The 19312-nt window shown below is 53.5% G+C and overlaps 8 protein-coding genes across 8 annotated transcripts; 4 read left to right on the forward strand and 4 right to left on the reverse strand.

Moving 5' to 3' along the window:
• Positions 1 to 873: 873 nt before the first annotated feature.
• Positions 874 to 1806, reverse strand: CGGC5_v001329 (uncharacterized protein; the record flags this gene model as incomplete). The annotated part of the gene is made up of 2 exons (XM_032034357.1): positions 874 to 1311; positions 1360 to 1806. 2 exons carry the CDS (start codon positions 1804 to 1806, stop codon positions 874 to 876), a joined length of 885 nt encoding a protein of 294 aa, XP_031886339.1.
• Positions 1807 to 2389: 583 nt separating this feature from the next.
• ordL-1 (putative oxidoreductase OrdL) lies at positions 2390 to 3643 on the reverse strand (the record flags this gene model as incomplete). The annotated part of the gene is made up of 1 exon (XM_032034358.2): positions 2390 to 3643. The coding sequence occupies one exon, from the start codon at positions 3641 to 3643 to the stop codon at positions 2390 to 2392; it is 1254 nt and encodes a 417-aa protein (XP_031886338.2).
• An 877-nt stretch (positions 3644 to 4520) lies between these two features.
• Positions 4521 to 6494, forward strand: CGGC5_v001331 (Pantothenate transporter liz1; the record flags this gene model as incomplete). The annotated part of the gene is made up of 10 exons (XM_032034359.1): positions 4521 to 4641; positions 4694 to 4702; positions 4756 to 4837; positions 4895 to 5244; positions 5299 to 5506; positions 5554 to 5744; positions 5797 to 5859; positions 5910 to 6173; positions 6223 to 6313; positions 6368 to 6494. 10 exons carry the CDS (start codon positions 4521 to 4523, stop codon positions 6492 to 6494), a joined length of 1506 nt encoding a protein of 501 aa, XP_031886216.1.
• Positions 6495 to 8078: 1584 nt separating this feature from the next.
• Positions 8079 to 10310, reverse strand: uaY-7 (Positive regulator of purine utilization; the record flags this gene model as incomplete). The annotated part of the gene is made up of 4 exons (XM_032034360.1): positions 8079 to 8951; positions 9001 to 9988; positions 10041 to 10117; positions 10185 to 10310. The coding sequence occupies 4 exons, from the start codon at positions 10308 to 10310 to the stop codon at positions 8079 to 8081; spliced, it is 2064 nt and encodes a 687-aa protein (XP_031886337.1).
• A 328-nt stretch (positions 10311 to 10638) lies between these two features.
• On the forward strand, positions 10639 to 11279 carry lbsA (Lactobacillus shifted protein; the record flags this gene model as incomplete). Its single annotated transcript, XM_032034361.1, has 3 exons — positions 10639 to 10911; positions 10979 to 11146; positions 11217 to 11279. The coding sequence occupies 3 exons, from the start codon at positions 10639 to 10641 to the stop codon at positions 11277 to 11279; spliced, it is 504 nt and encodes a 167-aa protein (XP_031886341.1).
• An 874-nt stretch (positions 11280 to 12153) lies between these two features.
• CGGC5_v001334 (UPF0047 protein) lies at positions 12154 to 12699 on the forward strand (the record flags this gene model as incomplete). Its single annotated transcript, XM_032034362.1, has 3 exons — positions 12154 to 12441; positions 12491 to 12553; positions 12601 to 12699. 3 exons carry the CDS (start codon positions 12154 to 12156, stop codon positions 12697 to 12699), a joined length of 450 nt encoding a protein of 149 aa, XP_031886340.1.
• Positions 12700 to 12873: 174 nt separating this feature from the next.
• On the reverse strand, positions 12874 to 13740 carry CFIS2 (Pre-mRNA cleavage factor Im 25 kDa subunit 2; the record flags this gene model as incomplete). Its single annotated transcript, XM_032034364.1, has 2 exons — positions 12874 to 13139; positions 13203 to 13740. The coding sequence occupies 2 exons, from the start codon at positions 13738 to 13740 to the stop codon at positions 12874 to 12876; spliced, it is 804 nt and encodes a 267-aa protein (XP_031886362.1).
• Positions 13741 to 14110: 370 nt separating this feature from the next.
• Nuggc-0 (Nuclear GTPase SLIP-GC) lies at positions 14111 to 18925 on the forward strand (the record flags this gene model as incomplete). Its single annotated transcript, XM_066150819.1, has 13 exons — positions 14111 to 14126; positions 14270 to 14286; positions 14341 to 14374; positions 15210 to 15242; positions 15551 to 15621; positions 15683 to 16402; positions 16460 to 16822; positions 16868 to 17277; positions 17336 to 17732; positions 17792 to 17979; positions 18040 to 18083; positions 18138 to 18476; positions 18531 to 18925. The coding sequence occupies 13 exons, from the start codon at positions 14111 to 14113 to the stop codon at positions 18923 to 18925; spliced, it is 3027 nt and encodes a 1008-aa protein (XP_066009952.1).
• Between the last annotated feature and the right edge of the window lie 387 nt (positions 18926 to 19312).

Consider the following 19312-nt stretch of genomic DNA (forward strand, 5'->3'; position numbering starts at 1 on the left):
TCGCTCAGAGGATCGACAGTTCACATGCGGAACGGGTTCCTTGCCCGACGCCAGCCAAGGAACGGGGATCGATGTGTTGCCTGCTAGATCTCCATCGACATATGGGAAACGTGCCGGCAGGGTTGGCGGTGCTTCTCGTGTTGTCATCGGCAATTGGAGCCGGCTTATTGGCTGCGAGGTGACGGGCTGGATCGACGGAATCTCCAGATGGTGCGACGGGATCGTCTTTGGGCTGTGCGGGCGGGATTGGACCGGATAGACAACGTGGACATTGCTCGTTCGATCCCGCTTTAACTCCAGGTTGCGCAGAAGCGTTTGCTTCTTGTGAGGTTTCGCAGACACTCGGAGCCAGTTGCTGCCACGCACGGCCTCACTTCCCGCAAGTCTACTCATTTCAATAAAGGTCACGGATGAATGTGTCGGCTAGAAAAAGGACGGCATCGATCCTCCCCTGCATGTCAGTCAGGCCGCCCCAGCTTTGTTACTCGTTGTCTTTCTTTGCAAAATAGTTCTGTGTATTATTGTCAGTACCAAGCCATTCGACGGTCACGTTGCGAGGAAAACGATGGAGCCATGCCCAAAAAAAGTGTTCTTCTTCCATTAAGACTGCTGTACGAACACGAGCCAGGACTGGTTCGGTAAAGTACGCAATGCGTATCTACGTAGGGCATCGTGTCATGATGCGTTCTGTGTGATCTTGTCGTTCAATGTGATTCCACACGCAAAATCCTTGCTGGTATCTCGCAAGATGTGGTTTACTTCTTCACTATGGCCCCATCAAGCGGGAAGGAACTGGGGAACTGGAAGAGGGCCCGACTTGGGCGAAAAGGGTATCTCGAAACGAAACGGCTGCGCTGGCATACACAAATGTCATCAGGATCTCTGGAATGACTTTCGCTTGCCGGACCTTTGTGCCGTCGGGCAGTCTGCCACCTTGTGGCCCGCCTTGCCACAGTTGTGGCATTTCATGTTCAGAGGCATTGTAGACGATCTGCTAGCTCCAGAAATGCCGCCACCCGGGCTGCCTGTGAAGTTGTTGGAGATACCCGACAACTGGTTCAACTTCACTTCCTTCTTTCTTCTTTTGTCCCGGAACTCTTGAGCCTTGACGGACTCTGACGACTTCTTCGGCTTGAGGTTTACTCTTGTGCGTCCTTGGCCGCCGGATGACAGACCCTTGACAGGATGGGATTTCGATTTGGCTGGCGTTTCTTCGTCGCCCGAGGTTGAGTTGTCGTCGCTGGATTCGTCGGATTCGCTAGAGCCGCTCGAGTCGCTGTCGTCCTTGGAAGTGGCTGCAGCAGTAGGCTTCTGTACATGGATTAGCTGCTGTACCTCAACGCCATTCCTCGTCCATACCTTTGCGTTATTGCTCTTGGCGTTTCCAATCTTCTTTCGTCCGACCTGCTGGATGGTTTCCTCGTTGTCGTCTTCGTCGGGTCCGTCAATGTCGGCGTATCCAACGTACACAATGTTCGGCGGCGCGCTTTCCGCATTGTCTGATTTTCCCCATTTTCCGTCCAGCACCCAGTGCGTGTCCGCCATTTCAGCTCTGGACGCCTCCAGGGCGGCCAACCGTTTGGCGTCTTGTTGCTTCAGCGCTGCCTGAACAGCCGCCTGGTCGAAGGAGTGGAAGTCTCCTGTGAGAGGAGAGTTCTGGAACTTGCGCCTCTTTGAAGAAGGCTCGTCGGGAGATGATTCCGCTGGAGATCCGTTCGCAGCAGCTCTCTGCATGAACTTCATCGTCAACAAGCGAGAGGAGATTCCTCTGCTTGGAGGCGTTTCCGGCGCCAAGTTCTTCGACATTGTGGATGATGCTGTTGTTGTTCACGTATCTGCGGTTAGTAACGGATCGCGCGGGATCATTCGTGCGCTTTGAGAGCGGTCACGGGCAGGTGAATTTGTCGATGGATGGTTTGCGGGGTTGGAGGATATGAGGCGCGTCAAGATGTTGATTGAGATGGACCAAAAATCTGGAAATTCTGCCGTTAGGAGACAAGAAATGGCGGTCACCGCCTGCGCTAAACGGGGTCGCAGGGGCATTCGGGGTCCGTGCGCGTCTAGGGAGCGGGAAGCGGCTTCCCTCCGACCAACGGGCCAAGACATGCATTTATGTCACCTCATTCAACTGCCACCGACACCACCAAACGCCTGATACAATGTACTGCCTGCATCTTCACTCGTGGACAAGCTCTTTGCCATCTACAATGTCTCTATATCTTGGAAAGCTGAGTTGAACGGTCCCCGCATAGCTTTTCCAACCGCTCAAAGCTCATCTCGAAGCACTCTGGCAATCCCGTGTCCTCCCAGCTTCCACCAAGGACCATCTTCACCAACCCTGGCGCACAGGTGAAAATTCGCGCCATGCCTACTCTCTCGTCAGAACCGATTATCGCGTCAATGATCGAGGGGACTTACCGTGCCCGTTGAACCCGGCGCACACCCACTGACCCGGGTATCCGTCGACCTTTCCGACGAACGGCACCATATCGGGGGTCATGCCAATGATACCCGTCCAGGCGTGAAGTAGTCCCTCACCCCGACTCAGTTTCTCCGGCCGGCATTCTGCAAAACACCGCTGGAAGTTTGCCACCGAGTCATCACGAATCTCCTCGCTGATGGCCTGGTCGTTGGATGTTCGCTTAGCTGTGTATGCTGCTTCGCTTACGAAGGGACTCGCTGCAGCCGCACCCAAGATGATGATTCCATCCGCACGACGTTGGTTGACCGAATAGAAGTGCCGAAGCCCGTGCCTCAGTGATACCGTACTCGGTAGGATCTTGCTACCGGTGAGTGCCGCTGGTGGTACGAAAGCATGAGCCTGGGCGCGTTCCGGCGCGACGAAGGCAGCGAGCTGTGGCAGCAAATGCGACGCGAACGCATTGGTGCAATGAATCACAGTGGGAGTTGTGATGGTGCCGCGGGGCGTCTGCACGTCCCAATTTGGTTCACTTCCGCTGGACTGCGATTCGGCCACGGCTATGGCCGGACAATGAGTGAAGAATCGTACACCACTCTCGATGCTCTTCGTCAGCAGCCATTGCGCGAGTTTGGCAGGATGGCTAGACCCCGCCGGCCATTCGTATGCGCACAGGGCGCCGTGGACACCCGTCTTCTCCCTTGCTTCCTCGCCAGTATAGAACTTGATGTGTGATACATCACCACCAGCTTCCCGGTACTCCTTTAGGCTCTGGGCGTTGTGTTCGACAAACTCCTGTGTCAAGCAGACGTCGAAGGTGGTTGTGGGGTTGAAATCGCACTGCACGCCGTGCTCTTTTACGAACTCGTCGATGGCGTGAAAGACGGCCCTCTCGTTGGCGATGACCTTTAACGCTTGCTCTTCGCCGTGGAGCTTCTTATAAGTCGTGAAGCCGCGGAATGCGTCCGGCCTGACATGGCCTGCGTTGCGAGAGCTGGCGCCGCTAGCCGCTTCCCGAGCCTCGAGGATCACAATATCCGAGCCCGATACGCCGCCCTCGACGAGTTTGTAGGCAGTCAAGGCACCCGAAATCCCGGAACCTATGACAACGTACCTGGAAGTTTTCGGCACGGGCTGCTGGTCATTGTGGTTCAGGTAGGGGAATGATCTGGTCGTCTGCTGCCAGAACGAGATGCAGGGGTCTGGGACGGGGAGGCCTGTCATTGTGGTGCGGCTGGTTCTCTGTGCTTTGGTGTTTGGGCTTTCTTCAGCTATTGAGCAGAACCTAGAACACACTTTAAATCATTGCTGCGACGCGGATCTCGAACTCTAGTCGCCAGTCAGCGGCCAACTTCCGCCATCGCAGCCGCAAGCGGGATATGCCGACTTTTTTCTTCACTCAGCAAACGGATTGATAAGACAAGGTACATCTTGACAGTTGCGAACCGAACCCCAGGATGAGGGATAGTACAGTCCACCGGGATTGTGAGAGTCAACCCCGAAAGTCGGAGGGTTTGCCGCTTGTTGAGCGGCAAACACCGCCCCTCGCCAATATGCAACACTGAGAACCGTCAACTCGTTTCCCCGTACCCACCGCGGAAGCTAACGCGTCAAATCCGACTGTAAAAGGCAGAAGACATGTCTAGTTTGCCCAAAGAGTCAGCACAAGCGCCTCACATGACCTTATCGACGAATCGTACGGGGCATGCATTGTCGGAGGGCCCGCCGACTCGTGAGCGGCGTTGGCCGCCCCAATGAGGGGGCGGGCCTGTGCTCTCTCCATGCTACGCGCAATGCAACTCTGCTCTTAACCGGAAGTTGCAACCTCCACATGATCAACGCGTGGTAGTGATTACCCATTGATAACGGTACCGGGACGTTGGCCGGGGGGTTCTTCTCAAGATAGGAAGAGCCTTGGAAACGATGCGGTCAAAGATTGCTTGCAGCCTATCTTACCTTATCTAATTACTCTCAGCACCGGTTTGCGGGGGAAACATGTATAATAGGATGGCAACGCCTTGAATAAGTTTTGTCGTGAACCAACAATTGCTCTGTCTCTTCCTGCACTCCGCGGCCAACCCCTCATTCTACCGGAACGGAAATGGGCCTGTTCAACCTCGGCAATCTTGCCTTTGCGGCGCGCCATGAGCGAACACCGGAGGAGGCAAAACTCGTGAGATGTTTAGATATCTTTTTGATGACTTTCGGGTGCATTTCGCAAGGTCAGCCCTAAGGTCTATTTTGCGCCTTGGATTGAACTAACAAGAGTTGCAGTCATCAAGTGTTAGTTGCGATCGATTCAATTCAACTGAAGGCTACTAACACAATCCGCCAAGACCTGGACCAAACCAACATCAGCAATGCGTACGTTTCTGGCATGAAGGAGGACCTCAACCTCCATGGAAATGAGTACAACTAGTGAGTTTCGCACTTGCGAACTTGGACTGCAACATCATGACTGACAGGCAACTCAAGCTTCACGACCTACTTCAACGTCGCATATTGCATCATGCTCATCCCCTCGCAAGTCATCCTGACCTACGTGCGCCCGAGCTACTGGCTCTCCGGTCTTGAAGTCTGCTGGGGAATCATCACAGGCATGTTTGCCCTCGTCAAGAACGCCCAGCAGGTTTACGTCCTCCGCGTTCTGCTCGGGCTCTGCGAGAGTTCCGCGTGGCCTGGCATGATGACGTTGCTGATGCATTGGTACACGCCGTCTGAGCTGGCCAAGCGCATGGGGTTCTACCACTCGTGCCAAGCTGTCGGGTCAATGATGTCGGGAGCGTTGCAAGTGGCCATCAGAAGCTCTATGCATGGACTACATGGTAAGTGCATCCTGCTTGTGGGATAGCTTCGGTCGAGACTGACGCCGAATCTAGGCCTCCCCGGTTGGCGCTGGCTCTTTGTTGTCAACGCCATCATGACCGTTGTTGTTGGTGCCATGGGCTTCTTCCTATTGCCCGACACGCCAAATAACCCCAACCCTCGCGCATTCTGGTTCAAGAAGGGCCACGCTCAGCTCGCCATGGAGCGACTGGAGCGCCACGGAAAGGCTGAGCCCAAGAAGATGACCTGGGCCGCCACGAGGTATGTGTTGTAAGCAGTCGTCAAGGGAAATGACTAACGGTCTGAAGACGCGCATTCAAGAGCTGGGTCATCTACTTCCTGCCCGTGCTCTATATCGCGACGGTTCTCGAGACGTACGGCAACAACTACTTCAACTTGTTCCTCAAGAGCTTGAAGAACGCGGACGGCAGTGCCAGGTGGTCGACTGACCAGGTGAACGCCATTCCCATCGGTGGTAGTGCGATCAACGTTGTCTTCGGTCAGTGTGGTCTCTCAACCTCGTCCGGGCCTTGGAGCTAACAGAGTCATAGTCTGGGTTTGGGCTATTCTGTCCGACCTCCTGATGACGAGATGGACTCTAATCGTCGTCCAAGGTAAGCACCATCTGAGTGTCTTTGCGAGCAACATACTAACAATGGACTAGCTGTCATTGGCCTTGCTGTCTGCATTGCCATGAGTGTATGGTCAGCACACCCAACGACGACGCCCATCGGAACCGCCTACGCAAGCTACTTCATCACTTTTACGGCCATGGGCACAGCTCCTCTCATCTTCGCGTGGCTGGCCGATCTCTTGCCTCAAGACCCCGAGGCGAGAACGCTGATTGTTGGTGTGTCCATTGCCGGCTACTACGCCATCTCTGCTTGGTCCCAGGTGCTCGTCTGGCCTGCTACTCAGGCTCCTTATTGTAAGTCTGGAAGGTTCTAATCTACAATTCACTCGCTGACGCTCCACAGACAAGCATGCTTGGCAGTCATCCGTAGCCATTGGAGTTCTCGTCATCATCATGACTTGCGTGCTTCGGTACATTGATGTCAAGTACCTCTTGTAAGACCCTGTCTCTTCTGCAACATTGAAAACAGTTTCTGACACACATGACAGGCCGAAGCGAGAGGCGCATCGTAACACGATCATTGAGGGGACCGATGCGGATGACGTTGAGAGGGTCGACTCTACTGGTGGTGTAGACAGAAAGGTCAAGTCGGCAGCAATTGTGCCGGAAGTATGAATGTGGACAAATCTTAGCGAGGGCCATCTATCAATAGTTTCATCTCTGATGATGCTTTGAGAAAAGGATAGAGAACACAACACTCCTTTTGCTGCTCACGTCTTTCTACCTAGAGCTTTGAATAGATCGCCATCGCGCTATAATCTCACGACAGTAGTTCATCTGTACATTTCATGGGTCCCGAAAGCGGCACTCACTACTACAATGCTGGTTTCTCCTGATTGAAAGTCAAACGTCAACTGATTTGGTCAGACATGATCTCGATGCCAGTCCAGGCTTAAAGTTGCAGCAGAATGCGGGTTATTGCCAGGCAGCAGCAGATCCTTAAAGAAAGTTTCCGAAACCGTCCACATTGAAGTGATATTACCAATCGTTTCCATGTCAGAGCTCCACGGTCGCCATCCGTCATCATTTCCTTTCCTTCGCCATCCCGCTTCCCAAATGAAAAGTTTCAGTCCCCGACCACACACAGTTCATAACAAAATGAATTCAACTCTTGATTAATTTCTTTTCAAAGCGCTTCCGCCCCCGGAATACTACTTCCTGGACGATGCCCAGGAGCCACCCTCCGAAGACAACAGGTTGAGCATGCCTTTTCTTGACCTGACTCCCAGAGAAGTCACACAAAACTCTAGAGCCCATCGTCCAAGTCATCGTTGCAGCCGGTATGGAGAAGAGGTAGGGTACGGTCTTATTACTCCCGTAGACAGTCCAGGGCCTGAACGAGAATGCCAGTAGGGATCAGAGGGTATCAACATGCGTCTGGGAGTTTCAAGAGCTCTCGTCGGGCCCTACGAGACTTTACGAAGCGCCCTCGTCAGATCCGTGTGGGACGATGTCGGGCTAGAACTCAACAGCGTCGTGAGGCCATTGAGGGCGATGCAATACATGTTCCAGGATCATAACCTGTCCATACCTGGGATCGCATGTGGCTTTGCTCTTACAGGCTTTGTCTATCAGTTTTACCATGTGGTGACAGTGGAGAATGAGGTCGAAGGGAAGGAATGCCCACAGCAAAAGGGCGGCGGAGAAACCGTGGAGACCAAGCAACAGCTCCAAGGAATGAAGGAAGGGCCGGCACATGGAAACCATATGATAAATGCTGGATTTCCTGCAGAAACAAACCTCAGGCTGATGAATGAGCGCGACCTGATCGTCTCGAAACTCCATCGCACCCTTGGACCAGAGACAATTGTGCTGGCCCGTGCAATTTTGGGTTGGGGAAACGAGCAAGGCCGATCGCGAGTTAGTTGTGCATAAGTCCGCATTCTGTAGACTCGAATAGAGAGCACGTGTCAAACGTTTCCTAATGATGTAATGTATCACGCCTGACGGGCTGCTTGTGAATTCCTGCGGAGACGACAAAGCCTATGAGCAAGGATGATAGACCTCCGAGGAGAAAAAGAGCGAATCACAAGTGAGTAGCAATCGACTTGAGTTATCCTATAGACGCACGCACTAGTGGCGGCTTGAGCAACGGTCGAGACAGGATAAGCTGTCTAAATTCTCACTTGTGTCAATGACCAGTCGTTTTGTTTCAATCAAGTCAGATATGAGGAAACCACTGACGTGGCATTGGCCATTTCATACCCAGGACGGCATGAAAGTCCCACTCAAGTCAGCTGTGGCTTCCCAGATCATGGATAGATCATCAAAGTCCAAAAGACTCGTAGATGATATATCGAAGTTGGTTGGGTCAATCGTCTCCAGCGAAGCTAATCGTGTCTGTTGGACTTCGTGGGCCGCGTCAATTGCAGAGGAGGAAGCGATCAGCCCAGATTCGCCCGCAGTGACGCCGTGCGACAGTTCCATCATGACCCTCGATGAAGCAGTGTCGAAGGCATCTCGTTTGCCTTGAAATGCTGGAAAATGTTCCACCATCCCCCATAGTACGGAAGAGCATGTGTTGACAAGAGACTGGAAGGACTGGGAGCTGATCGCCTCCCTCACTTCGGCGGAGTTGGTGTACGCGAACAACAGAGTTGTCCCGGCAGAGAAAACGTTCTCCACAGACTGCCAGTAGATGGTCAATCTCTTCCGGCGGAAGAATTCCCGGTATAGATGGATCATCTTCGTGACTGACTGGGTGGCAGCTAGTAATTGAATGCCTGATGGGTTGGGATTGTTTGGAGAGGGGCGATAAAGGCGAAACAACGCCGTGTGATGGGTCAGCTCAAAGGTTTCAATGACGGTCTTATCGAGGCTGTTCAAGCTGTCTCCCGCGGGGATGTTTCGAAGCCACTCGTCGATACGGTCGCGCATCTTTGGCTGCCAGTCGTCCATCGGGACGGGGGAATACGGAGACGATGGCTTCTCGTAGAGAACTCGCTGCATTTCGGACTGAATCTGGCGGTACCGAAAGAGATGTAGGCTGACCAGCTTGGCTCCTGACTTGTGCGCCTCACCCTGCCTAATGCCGTCTATGGTGATGAGCTCGTCGTTGACATCGCTGGGAAACTTCATCTCCATGAGCTCGAGTTACTGTAGATTGCAGGGCTGGGCTTACCTCGACGTTGATTGCGCCGTCTGAAAGACAGGACGGCATGTTGAGTGCCACCGAGATGTTGCGATCCATCGCGTATGCTACCCAGAAAGTTCGCCTTCTAGTGTCGAGTGTAAGAGCGTCCACCTCTTCGGGGGACGGATCTTGGTGCAGGCCCAGCTCCACGGCAAGACGGATAGCAGCACCGACTGTATTCCAGACTACCCATAGGGTTGGATGTAGATAGTAAAACTGCCCAACGAGAAGAAGAGCCTGAACACCTTCGACGTCGGCCGGCAGACCGGCTTCAATGAGAGCTGCGATAGCTGTTTTGTGATAGCGATCTGCTAGCCATATTGGTATTCTCGCAGGATCATTCTTGGACATTGATAGGAGCGCCGCCGCAAAGACTTCGAGCACGAAGAAAAGCGCAAGTCTCGACTCTGTAGTTTTGTGATCTTCGGCCATGTCGACCACTCGAGGCATATCGTAGATGAGATCGAGCTTCTTTCTGAAGGTGGGTTCGTGCAGCAACGGCATACCAGCACTCGTGGACTGGAAGTACTCTTTGACGAGATTCTCCGCTATCTGTCTCGTTGGCAGTGAGAGAGGGCTGGTGTCCAAATCGCCTGCCATGTCGGAGGAGTTTTGCTGCCTCTGATGACCAGGATCAGAAGCTCGACTCCTGTGCAATTGCGGTGCCAGCCGTGAGCTCATGAGTTCTCTCATGAGAATGTGAGTGAAGGAGGCTTCATGTTCGGCGCCAACTTGAATTTGGGGGACGATAGGCTGAGTTGTCACCGTCGAGGACGCGTTGATCTCAGCATGGCCTCCACTTGGTGTATTGAAGTCTCCATTTCTTTCGTTCACCGCAGACTCCGGAAGCCTTGGCGTATGCTGAGGAGGCAACAAAGTCTCCTGGATAGGGGTTGCTCCGTCTTCATAGCCAATGCCATGTTCCCTGAGCTTCAACTCGAGATACGCAACACGATCTTCAAGGCTGTGGATGTAGCTGGATGGAAAGGTGTGAGTAGTCACACGAAAAGACGTCTTTTGGACCCAACCTTCGAGGAACCTGTCTCCTGGCTACGGCGTCGTACCCGAAACACTCGACCCCAGCAAGCTCACACAAGCGACATCTCTACGCGATCGTCAGATACCCTCACGTGTATGACTGTATTAGACATCGAAGAGGATGAAATGCATACTGGCAGCTTTTGGTCGCATCGCTTCTTTTTCTGCCGGCAGCGGATGCAGGCTGTTGTGTTTGCTCTGGCCACGGGTGCTGGCCGGCTGCTTGTCACATGAGGCTGAGAACTGCCTGCGGGAGGCATAGAGATAGTCGTCTCCGGGAGAAGCTTTGGTCAATCTACTTGATTGAACTCAGGCTCGTAGAGAGCTCCAAGTTGGAGACGGTCGGTTAGAGAAGGGACGCGTTGAACGATCCGTGCTAATGGTTGCTGATAAGATGGTGGAGCGTCTCACCGAACACACCGAAGTGGGGCACCACTCACCTCGGCTAGCGGGGTTTATTTCTTCCCGACGAATGACAGCAGGTGTAATCAATTGCTTCAGGAACTCCAAGCTTCCCCAGAAATCGACTATCTGGTGAGCCGGAACCGCCCGACCCCTTCGAACGAAACACCCAATTGAGCCAGCACCATGTTGTCGGCATCCAGACGAGCGACGAGCGCCCTGTCGCGACAGCTCTGCGTTGCCTCGCGCCCCTTCACCGTGTCCGCGGCCGCCCGCACCACCGAGAGACCCGCCGTCGTCGAGAAGAACGAAGCCGCTACCCCCCAGACGGCCGAGACCACCGTTCCGCAAGAGGTCGGCCAGGCCCCCAACCGATCCCTCATCTGGTCGCGCAGCCAGCAGCCCAGAGCCAAGGCTATGACCGGTCCCCGATTCGAGCAGACGGACTTCAACCTCCAGGTGAGACGATGAGACACCTGCAGTCAACGACGGCGTCGAGGGAGAGGGGCTAACCAATTGGTCGCAGCCACAACCGTACTCCGCGATGGAGCTTATCCACGAGCAGCCCGTTACCTGGACACACAAGCGCATCGTTGCGTGCGACGGAGGCGGCGGTCCCGCCGGCCACCCCAGAATCTTCATCAACACCGACAAGCCCGAGATCGCTTCCTGCAACTACTGCGGTCTGCCTTACGTATGTTTGGACCTCCATCTTTCAAAACGGGAAGGGCAGTCATTTAGAGGCATTGGCTAACTGATTGCAGGCCAACGAGCACCACCGCAAGCACCTCGAGTCCCTCCCCGAGACCTCCTACCCCCTTGCATAGAGAAGTGCTGGACAACATTCGGGAGAGGACAGCGATGGGATTGTAACGAAAGTAGCGTCAGCCGTATGCTATAGAACGGCATGACGATGTTTGTAAATATAGCAGAATCAGTGCTTCGGACAACCTTTTACATTTCAACAGGAGCTAGACACGTGTGACCAAAAGTTGACCGCAGCATAACCAATGAAGGACAGGGGGGCCGGCGTGTCGAATGGAAGCGTTGCACAAGCGATCGCAATGTCGGCCAATCGAATTCTGACTAAGTCGTGAGCGATGAACGACGATACGTCTACCACGAAATGCAAGAGAAAGTAACAGAGAGAGCATCAAGTGCTGGCCTTAACACTTCCGTCAGTTTAGTCGTTCAGATATGGACTACAAGTGTTGAATAGTGACTGTGGGAGGCCATGCAGATAAACCTGCAACCGTCTCTCGTCTCGTAGGTGAAGACAGGCCGACCGTATCGTTAATTGATTAATCAGTCAATATTATCGAACAAGCAAATAGAAATTCATGGCACCCTAGAAACCTCGAAGTTGGAAGTTGGCGTTGCACCTCTCATCGGTTCTGTGCGTATCAAAGTGCCTTGATTCGCAATTCATCTGACCTCACTTACCCATCGACCCTGCCCCACCAGATTGGACCGCCTGCACCATTTTCATCTCCAAGCACCGCAGCAACCATGTCTCCGGCACCACAAAACCGCCAACACCTCTCCTCGACAACCACCCTACTTATCCTCGTCTTCCTGATCATCTGCCTCTTTCCCAATTTATTTCACTTTCTCTGGCAGCTTCCCCTCACGCTCCTGGGCTTCGCATCTTCCACGCCGCGCAGGTCAACCACCCCACGTCATACCCCACCATCAGCGACAATGACGGGCTCTTGGTTCCAGAAGCAGTTCACGCTACCCGCGCGCTCCCGCGGCTCCTACCTCATCACTGACGAGGTCGTGAGCCAGCTTCCCGAGCTCAAGAACTACAAGGTCGGCATTCTGCACCTGTTTGTGCAGCATACGAGCTGCGCCCTCAGCCTCAACGAGAACTGGGACGACGATGTCCGGGCCGACATGAGCGACGCGCTGGACCGCATCGCACCCGAGGCCGGCCCCAAGGGACAGGAGCTGTACCGCCACAGCGCCGAGGGCCCTGATGACATGCCCGTGAGTTGGCTTTGGTCTTGTCGTCTGGGCAGTTGCTAATATGACGTAGGCTCACATCAAGAGCGCTCTGGTGGGCGCAAGCGTCACCATTCCCATCAAGGACGGCAGACTCGTAAGTGAAGCAGATCTCCAATCGCAACCTTTGCTTACTGTGGGCAGGCTACGGGAACGTGGCAAGGAATCTGGTACCTGGAGTTCAGAGCCAGCAGGCACCAGCGCCGGCTCGTCGCCACCATCCAGGGAGAGCCCAAGGCATAAAGAAGTCAATGCAAATAGAAGAATAACAATCACCATTTCCTCTAAAGTGCACCAATTGATATTGGCATATGCGTGAGGCAAAACTATTGTACAGCCACCGGGTCTAGACTTTTTGACCTACGCCGAACGCCTCGCCCAATCCTTTCCTGTGAGATGCTACTGTGTGAAACAGCTTTACTGCTCGCCGTTCTCATCCTTCGCCTCTTGCATATCCGTGTCGTCCCCAGCCAAAACCTTGATCCGGGGCACATATCCCTCGGGTGCGGACGAACCCGGGGTGACCGCGACGATGTTACCGTTCTCATCGACGAACTCGAAGTTGTATCTGCTGAGGAGGTGGGGAATTGCAGAAAGCTGAGGACCGTAGCGGGCGGTGTTATCGTAAAGCTCGAACAGGGGGACTGCGAGGAGTTTCATGTTCTTCGGCACGCTGAGCACTTCTATCAAGGGTGTTAGCAAAATGCACCAAATCAGACTTCATCGACGTAGAGTGAAGCACGTACTGCTCTTGGGTAACTGGATAAAGTAGAGCTTCTTGCACTCCTTCGGCCTGGTGACGTGCGCAGGCACGAACGGGTACATGAACGTCTCGAAGTTGGGCCTCCACCACTGCGCCAGGCAGTCACCGACCTGCCAGTCCGCAGGCTCCTCGCCCTCTCCAATCCTGCCAACAGGCGCAAGGCGCTCGTCGAGACGAGACTTGAAGCCTTCGACCTCGTCGTCCTCGGGGCGGAGGTAGTCGCCAGGCAGCTTGAAGAAGGCGTTGGCGATCTGAAGCATCAGGATGTGCGGGTGGTTGTGCTCATGGCAGACGAGGATGCCCTCGCAGGTGCGGCGCATGCCATGCTGGTTGTAGTGCTCTTCGAGGCGCTTCAGACGGGCGATCACGGAGGGGTCTTCCTCTGGTTGGGTCTCTTTTACGCCAAAAGTGTAGTTGGACAGAGGGTAGAGGCGAATCGTCTCCGGCTGGTTCGAGTTGAAGGAGAGGGGAATAATGGGCGCATGACCCGATTGCAGGGCGGTATGGGTGATTGTAGACATTCTGGCGGGCTTCGAATCGGGAAATGGGACGCGAAGCGCAAGTGTGGGCGGAAGATGTGTTGTGACAGGCGCAAGGAGATGGCTGGAGCTCAGACCTGGTGCCCCCAAGCTCCACGACTCCAGACTACCAATTGGGAAGGCGGTGAGCTGGACCCCTGATCGCCGGCCTACCTTCCCGACCTCGGTGAGCTCAGGTCAACGACGGTCCGTTAGATTTGACCCTCTGCCTTGTCGTCGCCATCGTCGCTGTTGCCGCCTCTATCATTATTAGGACTCCTACTGTCGTCGTCGTCATCATCGCCTCCATAGTAATCATTTCTACTGTCGTTCTTTCCGCTATTGTCCTCGACCGGGGCATAAACCCAAGTTTATGAAGTACACAGGAAGTGAGGCGGTCTCCTATTGAAACACGAGCGTTGTTCACTGTCGCAACTTGGCCCCAAAAAGAATAAAAGATTGAATTCTTTCCATTCTCTATATTGATATCTTCCGTGGATCTCAGCAGTCGTCACCATGGATTCCTCGTAAGACGGAGCATTGCAATCTGTGATTAACCCTTAATGAAGAGTGCTGTAACGATGAATATGCTGACGCAGATAGCACCTTCCTTGGATCTCTATGATTGTACAGAAGTGTCCGTTCTGTATGAGTAAGGCTTTCCGCAGAGCCCGGTGGTCTTGCTGAGCCGTCTCGCGTTATCAGCACTCTGAGTGCGCTCTCCTTCGGCCAACCTTTTCAATAAGATCTTATGGGATCTGTCCTTATATCCTATTTTCAGCCTATTTACGCGTGATTACTGCTCAAGATTCATTTGCAATCCACGCCTCGTCTACTTAAAGCAGTCACTACCCCGAATCTCACAGAGATGTAGTAAATCAACTGAAACATCTTTCATAACTAACACTGACCAGCATGTTCTGTGGCTTCTGTTGCCTATCGTACTGACTTTGAAAAGGAGGATAAAGAAGGTGCCTCCTAAAATCGCTCTTCCCTCACAGATGTTTGTTAAGGATGCTGGAAGATGCATTACTGTTTATCTCAAGGCATCCCCATGGGCTATCGTCTGTGCAGACTTGAAGTGAGCTTGCACTGCAAGTGAGAAGTCGTCGGCACTCCAAGCACTTCAGGCACACCATGATTCCCAATAGCCATCCACGGCCTCGGGGTGCTTGTATTTCAGAATTGCCTCCCACAACACCAACCCAAGGCGGGGACACCAAAGCACTCGACGCTCTCTACCTGGAGCTACCCAGGCAGCTAAAAAGAGGGAGCACCTTCCCTCCTCAATCTTTCCTTCTGCCTCCTCGAGTCTGTTTATCTTCTCGTCTCACTTGATTTTCTTCCTCCTACTTCACAACCCACAACAGTTGGGCTTCCACCACCAACCATCTCAACTCGACGTAACTTCTGTTGACTGCCAAACCCTACACGCTTGTTGACCGTCAAGAATCATCTGCTATTGATAACAGCTGATTTGTCTCTGTCAAACGATTCGCTTTCTGGTAAGTCTTCGCCGAAATCGCGCGTAGCGGTGCGAGCGGAAGGCTCGCGCTGGCTAGCCTGCTTACCCTACGTCTTCTTTCACATCTGCGTCTTCAGTTTCCTGTTTTCTGTCTCTCTATTTTACACACTGGTTTCAATTTTCTCTCAGTCGTCATTTCATTGCCCAGAGTGGCGCCTGCCGTGGTCGCAGGTCTTGCACCTCAGGGCTGCTTCGTCATCTCACTACTCAACCGTGCCAGCCGCCACATTCATCACCTGGCATTGCTTGGTACATCGAAATCGAGCTTCCGGGCTGACCCATTTCTAGCAGAATTACCACGCGATCTGATCTTCAGTGGCGTCACCTACAATGGCGGACGACGAGGTGCACCAAGGCCTGTCAGCGGCAAGAGCACATGAGATGATGGAGATGGCAAAGGCGCAGAAAACAGGAACACAGCTGCGACAGACCAGCGTCAAGGCCACAGGCCTCCTGGACAACCTCAAGTCGACGCTCATTCACTTGGCAGACATGAAGAGAGCCGCAAAGTACTGTAAATCGATCGATCATTTGCAGTCCGAGGCCAAGCTTCCGCGGTTCGTTATCGGAGTTCTTGGCGACACAGGTACCGGCAAGAGTTCTCTCATCAATGCAGTTCTGGACGAGGAGCGTGTAGTTCCTACCAATTGCATGCGTGCATGCACTGCAGTCATCACCGAGATTTCTTACAACACCGAAGAGGATGCAGGAAAGAAGTACAGAGCGAAAATCGACTTCTTGTCGCGGGCCGAGTGGACCCAGGAGCTCTTGCAGCTTCACCGAGACATCCTCGATGACAACGGAAAGATCTCCAAGGATACCAGAGACGAGAGCAGTGATGCCGGTACAGCCTATGCCATCATTCGCTCTGTGTATCCTGACTTGACTCCCGAAGAGCTGGAACAAACTCATCCAACCGCTCTTGCTAGTCGCCCGGTTTTGCAACCTGTCCTAGGAAAAACCATGACGATTGAGGAGAAGACGTGTGACGTTTTCTACGACAAAGTCCAGGCTTACGTCGATTCCGAGGACAATGGCAACTCCCAGGTCCCGACCATTGCATACTGGCCGCTTGTGAGGGCTGTTCGGATCTTCTTGAAGTCAAAGGTTTTGTCGACTGGTGTCGTTCTCGTCGATTTGGTGAGGCCCTGAATACTTCCTCTGAGTTCTTGATGCAATTCGCTAATACCGAAACAGCCAGGAAATCGCGATTCCAACAGCGCGAGAGCAGCAGTTGCTGCCAAGTACACCAAAGAGTGTACAAGACTCTGGATCATTGCGCCGATCACTCGAGCTGTCAACGATAGGACGGCCAAGACGTTGCTCGGTCAGCACTCTAGACAGCAGCTGAAGTTCGACGGTTCATACTCCAATATCACGTTCATCTGCACGAAGGCCGATGATGTTGCCCTTGACGAGGCAGCCGAGACTCTTGGCATCAGAGACACTATTCAAGAGATGCATCGTCGCTGGAAGGAAATCAAGCCGGAGATCGACGCCACGAAGAAGAATCTCAAGAAATTGGAGGCGCACAAGTTGAACCTTCACGCCGAGATCAAAGTTGCGGGCAACGAAATCGACAACTGGCATGGCATCTACAACTAGGCTATGAGCGGAGAACGTGTATTTGCTCCGTTCGAGTCCCCTAGAAAGCGCAAGCGCCATACAGAAGATGAATTCCGAAAGAAGGTCAAGAAGGAGGTCGAGTACAGCGATACAGAAGAGTCCAGCGACGAGTCGGACGAAGAAATGCCGTCTCAGCAAGACGACCATCGTGAACCCTTGACCGCGGAAATGGCTGGCGCCAAACTTCAGGAGCTCAAGGACATGAAAAAGTCCCTCAGAGATGAGAAGAAAGAGGTTAGCAAGGAAGTGAGCAAGCTGAAATCTGCCATCGCCGATCTCACCGCCGAGAGATCGAAGGTGAACACGGAGATGCATCGGCTGTGCATCCAAGGACGCAACAAGTACTCGCGAGAGGAAATCCAGAAGGATTTCGCTTTCGGTCCCAAAGAGTGGGTACAACATTCTCTCGGAGAAGGGCTCAATGCTATCCACGTCGGCATTGAATAGGCTGGACGACGAGCTGCTTGCCGAGCAAGCTCAGAGCGACGGACAACCGCCCGAGGTTGCTGATATTGACTACGAGAGAATCGGACGGGACCTGCCGGTCTATTGCATTAGCAGCCGAAGCTACCAACAGCTTCGAGGCCGCATGAAGAAGGATAGACGTGTCGCCGGGTTCACTACCCTCGAGGAGACCGAGGTTCCAGGCCTCCAAAGGCACACGCTTGACTTTGCAGCAGCTGTTCAAGATGGCTACTTTAAGAGTCATTTGAACGAAATCTGTCGCTTGCTCAGAGGCATAGACTTGTTTCTCGCTGGCGACGAAGCCACGCTCAAGATGTCGGATGCTGAACGACAGGAGGAGTGCAAGTTTCTCGAGAAAGCTGTGGGAAAGCTGAGGAAGGTGCGTACTTACACTGTGGCTCTCATCTTGATGATGTAGATACTAACCTACTGGAATAGACTCTCGAGGAGTCTGTAGCGAGCTGCATGCAGGACTGCGAAACGTCTGCCACGAAGGTGCTCAAGCGATTGCCAAAGGCTGCTAGCAAAGGTTCTGCTGCGGCCGTGGCCATGGCGAAGTCCTGGAGCGCATCTCCCGATGCCGGTGGTCTGCGGTTTCCCACATACCGCGCCACTTGTTGTCGCCGGTAAGTCTCTTTACTTGCATCTCTTAGTGGACGACCTCGTGGCTAACGTTGTTCTCTCAGTGGTGTGTTCAAGGGTGCTGCTGGTCCTCGTGACTTCAACGAAGGTAGGCTGCACGGACGCATCACAGCAGAAACGAGCTGCTGACAATCATGGACAGACCTTCTGAAGGCTATGAAGAATATCTATGCCCAGTCCTGGGACCAGTCTTTCAATAAGCGCTTCCCGGAGCTCCTGGACAACCTTGCTCTTACCTGTGATCGCATGATCGGCGCCTTTCAAGCTCGCTTGAAGGGTCGACGCTTTTTGACTGACAACACCGACTTGGTCCAATCCATTCTCACCAAGCACGTTGCTGCCATGAAGGAAACCCAGATCCACATTGCGAAGCAGCACAAGCAATTCGCCCAGGAGCATCAGCGAGGTGCCAACCGTATGCTGTATCCGGCCATTGAAGGCGCCCTGCGAGGTACCTACGGATACTGTGCTCAAGTAAAGGGTAGGTAACCCACGAGGATAAGGGATATCTTTGCATGACTGACAGTCCTTACAGGTGGCGGTGCATTCATCACCATTCGCAGTACCATGGAGAAGGAAATCGAGAAGAAGCGGGCGACAATGTTCTATGACGCTGCCAGCGACGCCGATAGTGCAGTGCACACTCTTCTTGAAGGCTTGGATGAGATGGTGCGCCGCAACGTCACCACCGTGATCAACATCATCGAGCAGGACTACACTAGTCTTATCGGCACTGTTGCTACCGAGGCGGACAAGCGTGACCGGAAGATGTTGGCTCCCGTCATGAACGTGTTCTACCAGGAGTTGCTTGTGGCCCTGAGCGAGCCCGACGATGACGATAAGGGAGGCGAAGAGATTGTCATCGACAACAAGAATGTCGACGAGGACGAGGATGACGACGGCGATGGTTTCTATCACGACAGTGACTAAGTTGGTTTGTAAGACCGGATTGGGAAGTATCAGGATGGACCGAAACGTAGGAATACTTGCTTTTTTGCTATTGCTCACCAACTTGAGCTGGTACCTTATCCTTGGAAGGAACGCACGATATCAGGATCGGACAGGCAGACTCACATGGTCAACCTCAAGTGAAGGTTTAGATGACTTTACATAGACAATCGCTTCTCAATTACTATGATGAGCATATCCCGTGAGGTGGCCCGCGCTAAACTGAGCCAACGGGACCACCCCGCGTTAAGGCGACTGCACCGGAGACTGCTGGAACCGTCAGTACACAACCTCGAGGACCATCTTGAGATTCCAGTCGGCAAACGTCGATCTAGAAGCTTCTAGATTTCCTTGAGCAACAGCCGGCAC

The sequence above is a fragment of the Colletotrichum fructicola genome (genome assembly GCF_000319635.2).
Source record: "Colletotrichum fructicola Nara gc5 chromosome Unknown KSG_Nara_v1_contig01, whole genome shotgun sequence".
Classification (NCBI taxonomy): domain Eukaryota; kingdom Fungi; phylum Ascomycota; class Sordariomycetes; order Glomerellales; family Glomerellaceae; genus Colletotrichum; species Colletotrichum fructicola.